The sequence below is a fragment of the Lagopus muta genome, chromosome 17, assembly GCF_023343835.1.
Source record: "Lagopus muta isolate bLagMut1 chromosome 17, bLagMut1 primary, whole genome shotgun sequence".
Taxonomy (NCBI): domain Eukaryota; kingdom Metazoa; phylum Chordata; class Aves; order Galliformes; family Phasianidae; genus Lagopus; species Lagopus muta.
The window spans coordinates 4011732-4024468 of NC_064449.1; the positions used below are offsets into that span (position 1 = coordinate 4011732).

General features: G+C 36.8%; 2 protein-coding genes across 3 annotated transcripts in view; one reads left to right on the forward strand and one right to left on the reverse strand.

The window, feature by feature from the left end:
- Positions 1 to 3399, forward strand: part of GNAZ (G protein subunit alpha z) — a 45667-nt gene extending 42268 nt beyond the window's left edge. For both annotated transcript variants that reach the window (XM_048963766.1, XM_048963765.1), the window contains one exon: positions 2158 to 3399. In XM_048963766.1, coding sequence (XP_048819723.1) covers positions 2158 to 2502 — 345 coding nt within the window. In that variant the 3' untranslated portion in view covers positions 2503 to 3399. The remainder of the gene's footprint in view (positions 1 to 2157) is intronic.
- Positions 1 to 12516, reverse strand: part of RSPH14 (radial spoke head 14 homolog) — a 70163-nt gene extending 57647 nt beyond the window's left edge. Inside the window, exons 1-4 of the mRNA XM_048963767.1 lie at positions 12476 to 12516; positions 11494 to 11927; positions 9546 to 9648; positions 9232 to 9350 (exon numbers count right to left, since the gene is read on the reverse strand). Coding sequence (XP_048819724.1) covers positions 9232 to 9350; positions 9546 to 9648; positions 11494 to 11692 — 421 coding nt within the window. The 5' untranslated portion in view covers positions 11693 to 11927; positions 12476 to 12516. The remainder of the gene's footprint in view (positions 1 to 9231; positions 9351 to 9545; positions 9649 to 11493; positions 11928 to 12475) is intronic.
- Between the last annotated feature and the right edge of the window lie 221 nt (positions 12517 to 12737).

Here is a 12737-nt window from a genome sequence, read left to right on the forward strand (position 1 = left end):
CATTCAGAAATCTCTCAGCTATGACCAAAAAACTTTCATAGGGAAGCTGTGAAGAAATACTACATTCCAGTTTATCTCTATTCATCAAGTGTTTATCCTAACCACTTCCTATCTTGATAACAGGATCTTGCCTTTTGAAAACTCTTAGCTGTTCTGGAACTCTTGGCTGCAAAGCACACCTGTTCCAGAGAATGGTCAGGGATATTTGTACGTTTGTAAATTACTGGAAGAATTGAAGCAGCCATCTGTTCTTTAGCATGTTTTTCCCCTTAAGCAACCAATTCCTTGTTCCCATGCTTGGAGAAGAGCCTGCAATTACACCCCAACAAGACTGTATGGAAAAGGTATGAGCATTATCTTGCCTATCTTCTATGTAATTCTGAAATTACAGCAGTATTTTTTTTTCTAATGCCTAGCCAACTGCCCCCCTCAGGATTCCTGAATTGGAAAAGACACTGCAGAGAAGAAATATAACTTTTTCTACCATTACTTTTTCCTCCATGTTAACAGAAAATTCTCTTAGCCCCTTTGGGAGAAGTACAGTAATTTGTTCTATTTTTTTAATGATTGTAATCAATAATCCTCCCAAGTTCCCTTTCCTGTAATATGTAGCTTTGCAATATTGACAAAACCAGAAATGTGTTTGTCATGTTGTCATGGAAGTCACGGGATCTGACCCTTCCTTTTTGCTCTTGCTCACTGCCTGGCAGAGAGTGGGGGGTGCTTCCAAGCTGCGTGCTTTCAGGTTTGCTCTGTTTCAGAAAATTCTCTCTCTCTCTCCTATTTTATTTGATTTATTAGGCTCAATTTCAAGTAGATTGCATTATATTGTGTTATCTTGCATTCCAATATCATAGTTAGTAAAATAAGATTGTTGCCTCTGTTCTGTTTTGTTTTTTTTTTTTCCCACTGAGCCCAGCTCCCATCTCCCTACCCCTTTTCCTTTTCCCTTCACATTTTTGGGAAGACCATGAGTGGATACATCATGCATCTTTAAGGCTCGGTTTTGAGTGTCAGCCTTCATCGTAGAACTGGGGACATTTCGTTCTTATTTAAGATTTTCAGGTATATCAAGATGTCATCTGGCTATAATAAACTAAGAGCCCTGCCATGCATGTCTTTGAAATGTGATTAATACACTACACAAATCATACTGCCATCAATACTGTCATCTGAACTCTTCAGCCTTTTCCTACTTTCAGCAATACATGAACACAGCTGAACAGCACATAGTTTTACTGAGAAAAATATTGCTGGATATTGAAAAAGTTTGGAATTATACCTTGTTGCTTAACTGTGGTAGCTTTTCCTTAAAAAGAAATGAGTGCCTACCTTAGAAATCTTTCATGTAGACAAATATCTGACTAAATACTAGAACACGATGGAAAATATTGACCTTTAGGAAAAATGCCTGATTAAGCTATGATCTGTATTTACTTTTGACAGTATTCGAACGATTTTTATTTTAATCAGCTAGAATACTTTTCAAAACTTTGCATCTATTTACACCTATTGGTGCCAACCTACCAACAAACAGCCTTGTGAGAGCACCACGGACAGCTCCCGCTGCAGCAGGAGCGCTGAGGGAACCGTGCCGAGCAATTACAAAATGGCGGCTGACTTCCAACCGGCATCCCTGCTTTCAGTTTATAGCAGCACTGCACTGCTACTTCCAAACTTGTAACTGTGTTGGTTGCTCTACATCGGTCATCATGGAACTGCCTTTTTAGGGCAGTGCACACAAAGATGTTCAACATTATCTGGCCAGATTCAGCGTTCACTTAGAAGTGAACAAGATTCTAGCTGTCCCACCATAGTAGAATGTGGTTCCTTTCTCATGTATCCTTTACTGTTATACAACTTTATTTTTCCCCCTCACAGCTTAAACCTATTTTTTCCAAACATTTATTTTTAGACCTGCCCTCATAACAGTCAATTATTTGAAAAAATATTAACAATAATAAGAGCCAGACTGTAGAAAAAATTATCAAAATGAGTGAATGAAGGTTCCTGAAGTTTCTTGCTCAGGTAAGATGGACAGTCGCCAAATAGAAGAAATGCTCTTTCTGTAAACACATTTTGCTCATTAATAGAAATAATAGTATATTCTGTGTGCTTTCTGAAATGCTGTCTACCCTGTTATTTTCTTACCTACAGAGTCGAATGGCAGAAAGTTTGCGTCTCTTTGATTCCATCTGCAACAACAACTGGTTTATCAACACTTCCCTCATCCTTTTTTTGAATAAGAAAGATCTGCTGGCAGAAAAAATCCGACGCATCCCCTTAACAGTCTGCTTTCCTGAATACAAAGGCCAAAACACTTATGAGGAGGCAGCAGTCTACATCCAGCGCCAGTTTGAGGACTTAAATCGCAACAAGGAGACCAAGGAGATCTACTCACACTTCACCTGCGCCACTGATACCAGTAACATCCAGTTTGTCTTTGATGCAGTGACAGATGTCATCATTCAGAACAATCTCAAATACATTGGCCTTTGCTAAGAATCCTTGGGCTAATCTGTTCTGCTGAAGTAATTGAAAAAGAGGCTAACAATTTCCACTTCTTGTGGAAACAATGGGGCAACACTTAGCCCAAGGAGAGAAAAGGGGAAATCTGATGTATGTATGCAGTTCCTCTTATGCCCCACTAGCCTGTTACATTATTTTTCACAAATATATGTTATGGAGAGCGAAAGTCTCCTCTCCAAAAAAATCACACACACATAACAAATAAAAATGCCCCCAGATGAAAAAAAAACACACAAAAAATTCAAACAAAATCAACAAAAGAGATTGAGGCCTAACTCTGTGGAGATGTTTTCACCACAGTCACTGCACTTCTATTCCATTTGTTTCATTCTATTTCCTACAGTGGGAGTGTTATCATGTTCTATGTAAGAAATAATCATCCAATTGTCCTAAAATTTTACTGACATGAAGATGTAAAGCTGGTGAGTGATAGATGAACTCATTTGCATGATGTGAAGCAGAATGATTGCATTGGGGTGAATAACTAGTTCAAATCAAAAGCTGCAGAAAAGGAGTGCTTAAGGAAAATATTACTTAAAGATATAGAGAATGGACATGTGCCCTCTGTACTGGTACACACAGCCCAACTATATACACAGGCGTCAGGTATGCACATGACTCACAGCATATACTGTGTACACACTTCTGCTTTACTCTTTCATGGACACCTTGCCTGTTAAAGGAATTGTTGGTGCACAACTGTTCTGTGATTTCCAAACTGACTATCAGCCCTTTCTGCTTTTTAAGGCTTCAAAATATGCAGCAAAACTACAGAAAATGAATCAATGAATAGGCCAAATTAAGGTCAGTGTTTCTTCTACTGATAAGGAGTTTTATACATCAAAACAGTCTTCTTTTACATCTTTTTTTGCCAAATCTTGTGGTGTTTCACAAAAAAAAAAACCAAAAAAACCCAAAAAACAACACTCTATATTTAAGAAGTAGCTTAGTGTTTCTTTTTTAATACAGATAAAAAATAAATCACAAAGCAGTTTTTTAAATTATTGTTGTAGTGTCTGGACTGCTGAATGTGAAAGTTGCCAATGGACGATTCTGTTCCACTGCTCCAAATACATTCTGGGAACTGTAATGTTGTAACAGATTTCCCAAGAAACAGGAGCCATGGCGATTGTGTAGTGTATAGCCTCCAAAGTCTTTTTTCGTTGGGTTTTTAATTATTTTAAAAAATGTGATGTATTATTAGAAGGTTAAAGATGAGCGATATGAACAATAACTAAATGTCTTGATATTTCAATTTAATAATTTAAATTATTTACAGTTTAGTGAAGTCAAGGAAACTGAAGAGATACATTCCTCAGCTCCAGGTTTCATCTCATAAAGAAACACTACTGGATGGAGTAACATTCCGGCAAAGGTTTGAATGCATAAGAAACTCTGTGGGACTATACTGGAAAATCGCAGATGGATCAATTGATTCTTTCCCCTGCCATAGAAAAGACTTCTTAAAGACTTCAGTGTAAAGTTGGTGTGTAAATATATGTTTGATAATTGTAAAGCACATACGTACACAGAGACACAGACACACATGCACACTGGAAAATATCCTTCTACTTTTGTTCCCCCTACGTACTATGATTAGTGCAAGAAATCTCAGCCAAGGGCTCTCAGAAATTTAAAACAAAATGGTTAATAACATCAACATTTAAACTGTCCACTTAAAAAATAAATAACTCAAATGATAATGCATTTGTCTATAGTGTGTTCATTACTTAGTGTTATGATATACCAGTTACTTAATTGAATACTGTTATGATTCATTTAAGAATACTGAGTTTTATTAATTGGTTCCAGAATGTTATGTTCAATTTATTCACTAACATTCAGGAAATTTCAATCTTAAGCAATTACATTTGACTAACTCTGCAAGTTTCAAGGGATGTCTTCCCATGTAATGTCTTTAAAAATTATGACTGCCTGTTGTTAGATGTTTTTGGGAGATCGTTAGTAGCAATTTTAGAAGAGAAGCCATAGATCAAGATTAAGAAGCAACAGGAAAGAAAATTGAGAGAACTACCATAGTGTTTCCGTTCTAAATTGCTTTCTATAGTGTGATACACTTTTATTAGCTAATTGTGAAAATTGTGGAAAAGATTTACAATGAGTCTGGCCTTCCTTTTCCCATTAATGGACTGTGAGCTGGTATGCCCCTTTCACCTCTGGCTTTCATAGTACAGTGGCCATTTCAGACTGGTGAAAAGAGTGACAAGAAAATACTGGCTTTTATTAGAGCACAGCTTCAAGATAAGAAAGCTGATTGAAAAAAAAGCAAAACAAAAATCATAGTTAATTTTGAAAAGAATAAGAAATACTTTATCGATTACAAAAAAATTATTCAGTTGAGAAGGTCCTCATAAGTACTGTAGGCAATCTACAATAGCAGTGAAGAACCTAGGGCATTTTATCAAAAGAATAAAGATTTTTCTAAATAAAAGAAGTTAATTGCATTTATCCTCAAATTGAGATTTTTGGGAGATAAAAGAGAAACCGAAGCAGTGCATTTTACTACATGTTTGTAGCTAATTTACACATAAGAATGTGATGGAATAAAATAGTAAATAATGAAGTTTAATCAGTTCATATAATCATTCTTTGAATAGCAATGACTTGCTATTAACCTTCCAGTAATTTAATTTCTATGATGTTTTTGATCTTGATGTTCTAAGTAATTCATGGCTACCCTTTTCTAAGGCATTAAGTTGTTTTACATAGAAATTGAATGATTTTATTTTCCCATTATGTAAGAAGACTGAGGTGTGGGAAGGTTAAAACCAAAAAGTCTGTATCCAAGACAGGCCCTGAAATGAAACTCCCTAGCTCTCAACCTTCCACCTGAATAAAGAATGCAATTAAATTGGCAACTATTTCCTCAGCTTTCAGCTTTATCAGTGATGCAGTGAAAAAAAAAAAAAAACTGTATTAGAAGAGCTGGGATGTCACTTTACCTGGACAACAATGACATTCACAGAAGAGATGTTCCATCTGCTGCAATAAGAATGCCATCTGTCCTTCCATTACGTGCATTTCACACAACAAAACAGGTTTCAAAGGGAAAACGGTATCTTTAAACAGTCCTTATTCATAGAACTGATTCATTATGATTTTGTAAATGTATAATATTGAGGACAGTGAGGGTCAGTGAAGACAGAGAAACTTTAATTTGTTGGACTTCTCCAAAAAAGAGGTCCTGGTAAGCTTTCAAAATCCAGTGTCATCAAATCCACTTCAATTTTTGTCTAAAAGGATTAAGTACTCTTAAAATACAGGAAAGATTATAGCTAAGAACTATTAAATATTTTTAGTACTGTACACATCCTGGGAAAAATATTTCTTTCTTTCACAGCTTTTTTTTGCATTTATTATTGCCAAGGTCACTTATCCTTGCATAATATTCAGTAACATTAAGTACCTTCTTGAATCTCAACTAATTGTTTTCACGAAGAGTTGAAGTTTGCTAGCAATGTCTCCTGGCCAGTGTTCATTTTCTCCTGCTACTGGTTCTTTTTCCTCTTTCAACCTCTATTGAATACATGCCAAGCGCATGTACAGCTTATGTTCCTTTTTGGCTAGTATGAAGCCTATTGCTTTATTGGTCCTGGAAATTGCCATAGAAAAACATCAGAAACATAACTGGGGAATGCTTTATTAGTTGCTGCCTTCTTCCAGGTGATACAAGGTATACAGGAATTGCTAGGCCACACACTGAACCAGTGACTGTGCACAAAGTGAGAAGGCGTGGCTAAGCCAGGGAGCACAGGTGCAAGCAATGAGCCCAAATGACCAGAAGAGTTGGGCCCAGACCCTGGGGTCTGCCCCTCCTCACCCCCATTTAAGGATTAGCAACTGAAAAAGCGTGCCTTTATTTGAAGATTGTGTCCTTTTTGAGATTATCAGCCTCTGGAAAAGGTAAGCTGCTTTTGTCCATATTGCTTTCTAAACTCAATCATGTCTAACACCTTTACAAGCATGCTTCTATTCTGGTAGAAGGCACTACCAGGCCTTCCATTGCATCACACAAGGTTATCTAGATGTGAACTGTTGAAGTGAATATGAAGAGAGATGAAGCTAGATAGCTTTTTGAGTGGCTGAAGATGACAATTACCAGGCAAAGATGATTTGTTTGACATATTACACTGATTGAGAAATAATTTCAGATCTTCTGAGGATCAGGTTATTTTGTTTTTTATTCCCCCTCCCTCCCCCCAAATGTCAAACTATGCTATATAAAAATGTTGTCTGAAGAATGCTATTCAAGAGTAGCTTAACCAAGGCAAGGATTTCTATCTTGAATAAGTTCTTAAGCATTTTTAGTAGCAAAAAGGAAATGGTCAAATCTGGGATCATTTCACAGCTAAGGAAATGAAACTTTAGAAGACAATTTCACCTAAAAAGGCATAATTCAAGGAAAGCATAAAGAGGATGTGAGCTGGTTGAGAGTTCTGAGTATAGGATCAGAGATTCAAGTTCTGTTTGCATCACAGATGTAAATAATTCCTCTACATCCGCTTTAAATTTCTCACAAAGAGGAATAAAAGAACAGGGAAAGAGTTGGCCCACAGAAATAGAGTACGTGAGTACTGTAAATACCAGGGTTATACTGAGAACTAATGAAGGGAAAGAAATTCTATACGGACTATAATAGCAGGTTTCTAATTAATTAACTGTTGTTACTTACATCTGTAAGGAAATTGTAATGAAGGCACTGATATACAGCATTTACTAAATAACTAATTCTAAAACTAAATACTTTTCCCCTTATTGCTACTCATTAGCCTATTCTACTTTATAAAACTCTAGAACTGTTTCCTGAGAAAAAGTTTGTTACTGATAACTTGATTTGGAAAACCCAGTTCTTATCTGCCACCAGTATCTAACATCAGAAAGGTAAAATGGGAAAACAGCTATTAGTCTTGGCTCATGAGATACTTTGAATCAGCTGTCCTCAGAATTGTAGTCTGTCTTCTGAACTTTCACTAAGTTGGGATTGTAACAGGATTTGGAAGCTGCTCTTTATATGGCAGACTTCTGCTCACTTCAGAGCTTCTGTGAAACCTCTGCCTTCAACCAAAGGCAACGTTCCAAAGAGAGAGACAGCTCTCAGCACATCAGGGGTTGAATAATCTTTCACTCCAGGAGGTAACTCTTTTCTCCTCGTATAGAATAATCTCACGTTGTCACTGAATTGGTGTTGTACAGCCCTGATAATTCCCATCAGTGACTCCTGAGCTAAGATGAAATATTCAGATGCCTGCAGGGACACAGATGGAACAGTGGTGGTAGACCTGTCCTTGATCTCTAAGTGGCAGTATGATGTACAATTACATATCCTCTACTCTGGGGAATGTATTTTGAATTCTTAATGAGCAGTTTTTTATGTTTTGGTACCACCAAGAGTTAGTGCTGCTTACTGCTATCATATTTCTCTAAGCAGAAATGATGATTGTGATAAAATGCTTTCTATGTAACTCTCATTTTTAGTTAATTTTTTAAAAACCTGTTGAACTGGCAGTCTGCCCACAAAAGACCATTATTTAGAAGCAAACTGTTAACTAGTTGCAGCTGCTGACACCAAAGCTTCCAAGCAAGTGATATATGTCAAATTACTAGATAAAATGCATTTGAATTCAGCTTTTGTGAATAGTTCCCCAGAGTAAGGAATATAGTACGTTAAAACATAAACATAGGTGAGAAGTAAATTCCCTTCAACTCCTACTGACATAATAGAAGTGAATACTTAAGAGGATTTTTAAAAACCCAACAAGAAAGCTCTTCCTGTGTCCAAGTTGAATTCTGAAGTGGCTGAAACACTTCAGAAGTACAACTGACTGAATGCATGTTGACTGTTCTTAACTTCACTAACTTCAAAATTTGCTACAAACTGAAACATTCAAGAAAACAAGGCACACTTGCAATAGTAGACATAAACTAAAGCAGCAAATATTTAACCGTTAGTCTTCTATGATTCTTCATCCTTTGCTATTGCCAAAGTGAATATCTACTCCTAGCTATCAAAACTCTGACCTCACAGTCACAGAATTGCAGCTCAAATTTGTGCAGCCTGTTCAAAAAAGATCATAAAATATCAAACTATTAAGAAAAGATACTTAAGCTAAGTGGAAAAAGTTGCATCTTAAGAACCTCATGCCAAATAGGTGTTTGCATACAACATTATTTGTACTTTGCAAGTTTAAGCCTCAAATTCATATCTTAAAAACCTTTTTTGCAGAAGTTCCTAAACTGTGGTTTCCCTGTTTAAACTGAAAATTCCTAAGTAAAATGAGACGATTGATAAGGTCCTGCATTAGATGTGACTAGAGGTACAGTAATCTGAAGTCTATAGCTATGAATAAAGTTCAGTACAGACTGAACAGCAAGGCTTATTACTGAAATATGGAGTTTTGAAAGAACTAAGAATAACCGCTGTAAAAAATAATTAATAAATACTACTGATATGTATTAAAAACAAAACAAAAAACCAAATAAACTTGGTAATATTTATTTCTGTTAAGTTTTTGCTTCCTTGGAGTTTCTATTATGATCTACTATGATCTATTATAATCACAGGATGATACCTATCTGTCTGCACAGGTACGAGGCAGCATTCTTTAAAGGCAGGGAGATGAAAGAACACTGAAGTCATTTGTTTTCCCCTTTTGAATAATTAATTACTGAAAAATCCCCTACCTTCAGGTAACTTGGCCATCATGTCAAACACTTGATGTGTGTTCTTCCGACAGATGTCTTCTGGGTCATCCAAGAGTTCAGTGAGGACAGGTATGACTGCATTTTGTATCAACCCTTGCCTATAAACATTGGAGAACAGATTTAACTAAGCATAATATAACTCAAATACTTGACAGGTGCATAATCTCTAATTAAATATTAAATATAAGTTGTTTTCATTGCTTCTATCTTGCAAAAACTTAGAAATTCTGTTTTTATTTCTCACAGAAACTTCTTTATTACTTCCTATACCATTAGGTAGGAATTATTCCTACCTGCCAACATTATGCATCGACACTATATAGAGAACTTCTGTTGTCTTCTCTCGGACAGTACTGTCATGATGCAGCAGCAAGGTCTTCAAGTTCTCCAAGAAACCTGTGTGACACAACCATCGATTTTAGTATTTATAACTTCAGCACTAGTCTGACAGTGCAATGCTCATTTCTGCCTCACAATTTCAAGTGTAAGCAGTCTGGTTTTTCATCTTGTCCTGGAGTTGAAATTCTCAGTGTTGTACTGCAAGTATAGCAGAAACTTAAAACCAAAAATGCCCTGTTGTCAATTCTGAAGTGTATTCATATTAGAATAAAAATGTATATATCAACCCCACATAATTGTCTGATTTGACAGCTGATGAGAATAATGGAAAGTTCCCATTGAATTAACCTTCCTGTGTTGGTTAATACTAGAAACAAGCTGCTGAATTCTGTACCTGATTATGTTCTAACCTTGCTAAGAGTTAGGAAGTTATATAACTCTAAAAACAAAGGTATACTGATGTCAGTGGTGCTGTTACTGTTTTAGAAAAGCGGGTGTTTGCAGATTGACTACATTTCTGTAAATGTTAAGTCTCGCAAGGGCTGTGTAAGCACAGAGCCTTACCTTCCATGTGCTGAAATAAACTTGGTTTGGCAGTAGAGAAAAGAAATTAGTTTTTTCTTTCTTTTGGAGAAGAAAAAACTAATGCTAACTGAACAACGATTACATTATTTTGTATGACTATTGGTGCCTCTTATGAAGAAAATGTGTGTGATAGTGACAAACCTAAAGACTACTTCATTTTTACATAACGATACTGTAAATACACAACTGACTACTAAAAAATGTTATGAACATAACCTTGCATGACTTTTTTTTTCCCTCAACTGCAAATTTAAGATTATTCCTAATGTTAGGATATATATATTAATTAAAAATAGTGAGCAGATGTAATCCTGAGAAGTATAAAAAAGCTGGTTATTTAGTTTTAATTTCTTATGAAGTTCCTCAGGCTCTTGTTACAGTCTCATTCTACAATTATCATGAGACTTCTGAGAAATATTCTGTGTAAAGCTCTGATGTTTTCGCTCTCCAGTAGTTATAGCTGAGTGTGCCGTGCTATCCACTGCTGAAGGAATGAATGGCAAAAAGTGACTTCATAGCCCTTGCAAATTAATTTTGGTTAATCACTAAATGAATCACTAGTCCACTGAGGTCGAGTGGTACTTTATGTTTGAGGTACTCAACAAGATGCAGGTAGATACCTGTTGAATGAAGAAATATAAAAGGGGGTTGTTGTTGCTATTTTTTCATTCTCTATAGTTATAGTATCACAGAAGGGCTTAAGTTGGAAGAGACCTTAAAGCCTACCCAGTCCCAATGCCCTGCCATGGGCTGCTTGCCAGCCACCAGATCAGGCTGCCCAGGGCCCCATCCAACTTTGCTTTGAAGGCCTCTAATTATAGGGCACTCACAGTTTCTTTAGACAGCACTGCCAGGGCCTCACTGCCCTCAGAATGAAGAATTTCCTCTTAATATCTAATTTAAATGTTCCCTCCTTCAGGGTAAAACCACTCCCTGTTCTTATCACCATCTGCTCATGTTAAAAGTCTCTCCTGTTTCAAAGCTTCTTTTAAGTCTTGGAAAGTGGCAATGGGATCTCCCCAAAGCCTTGTCTTCTCCAGCCTGAACAAGCTCAGTTCCCTTAGCCTGTCTTTAAAGAGGTGTGGATTGTTCTTTTCTTTCTTTTTCTTTCTTTCTTTTTTTTTTTTTTTAATGATAATATTATATTCTCTACTTTTTTTTATGGTTTGAAACAAGTAGAGATTAAAACCAGGATATCTTCCTGGCCATTTCTCTCTCATCAATTATACTGCAGGAGTAAAAACAGGACAACACAGTACAGCACATCCCTTTCTGTCACCACCACTGTGTCAAAGCTTATGGCAGCAAACCACTTACCTATTTGGACTGCCTGGTAGATATTTTCTGGGTCATGGACCAGATCACAGAGTGCCATCAATGCCCGTTGCTGAGTCAGCACCTCAGGAGATTGTATCTCTCTATTCAGTTTAGGCAGAGCTCTCCTCCCAAATGCAATAGGAGCTTTTGTTGGATCTACATCAGGGGGAAGCTTGGCTGAGATAAGAGTACTTGCCATTCCTGATTTGTCTGGGGAGGATTCTTCTTATACTTAAAAAAAATACTGTAAAATGACTCGGTGACGAATAACTGATGTACCAAAGCCACCACTATTAATTAGCATTAAAACTGAATGGTTCTGTCTCTTCAAAGCACAATTCTAGCATGTGTGAGGTTTTAGGAAGCTGTGAAAGAAGAGGCTGGGATGGTTCATCAGATGAGCTGTTCTTTCTGGTTTGAGCTTCTACTGAATACTGAAAAATATCAAGAGAAGAAGCAAGGAGAAAGCTTAAAATTGTGAGAGAAGTGTTTTCTAAAGGGTTAAAACCCCTTTAGAATGTTCCATGCTACCGAAGGGACTCAAATTCTATCAAAAAGCCATTTTTCAGAAACACGGTCTTTCTAAAGGTTTGTAGTGGAAACCTGCCCTCGGAATTCGTTAATGATCCTGGAAAGAATCGCTGACCACCCGCCGCCCTCAGCGCAGCAATGGAGCAGCCTGAAACCCTGGAAACTGCTCAACACAACAAAACACAGCTGCACGGAAAAAGAAAATCATATATATATATATATCCTATATATATATATCCTATATATATATATATATATATATATATATATATATATCCTATATATATATATCCATATATATATATATATCCCTATATATATATATATATATCCATATATATATATATATCCATATATATATATATATATATATATATCCTGGTATATATATATATATATATAAAATCCTACTTAACAATAGCATCTGTTTCTTAAGAGCAAACCAAATGACCGTAAAATCACAGACGCCGCTCTCAGCCCGAGCCCCGGTTGTTGCTGTACGGCGCCTGCGCGCCCGCGTTCTGGTTACCACAGCAACCCGCCCTTTGCGTAAGCCTAGCTCTGTGAATAAAAACTGCGCGGCCCCGCTCTCCTTTCCTCTACTGTTTCCAGCTTTTGCGTCAATAGCGTAACCAGCGCGTTCGGCGGTGGTTGTTGAAAGGCAGTGGCGTCCGCGGCGTGGTTGGTGAATCGGAATGTGTGGCCGCTACTAG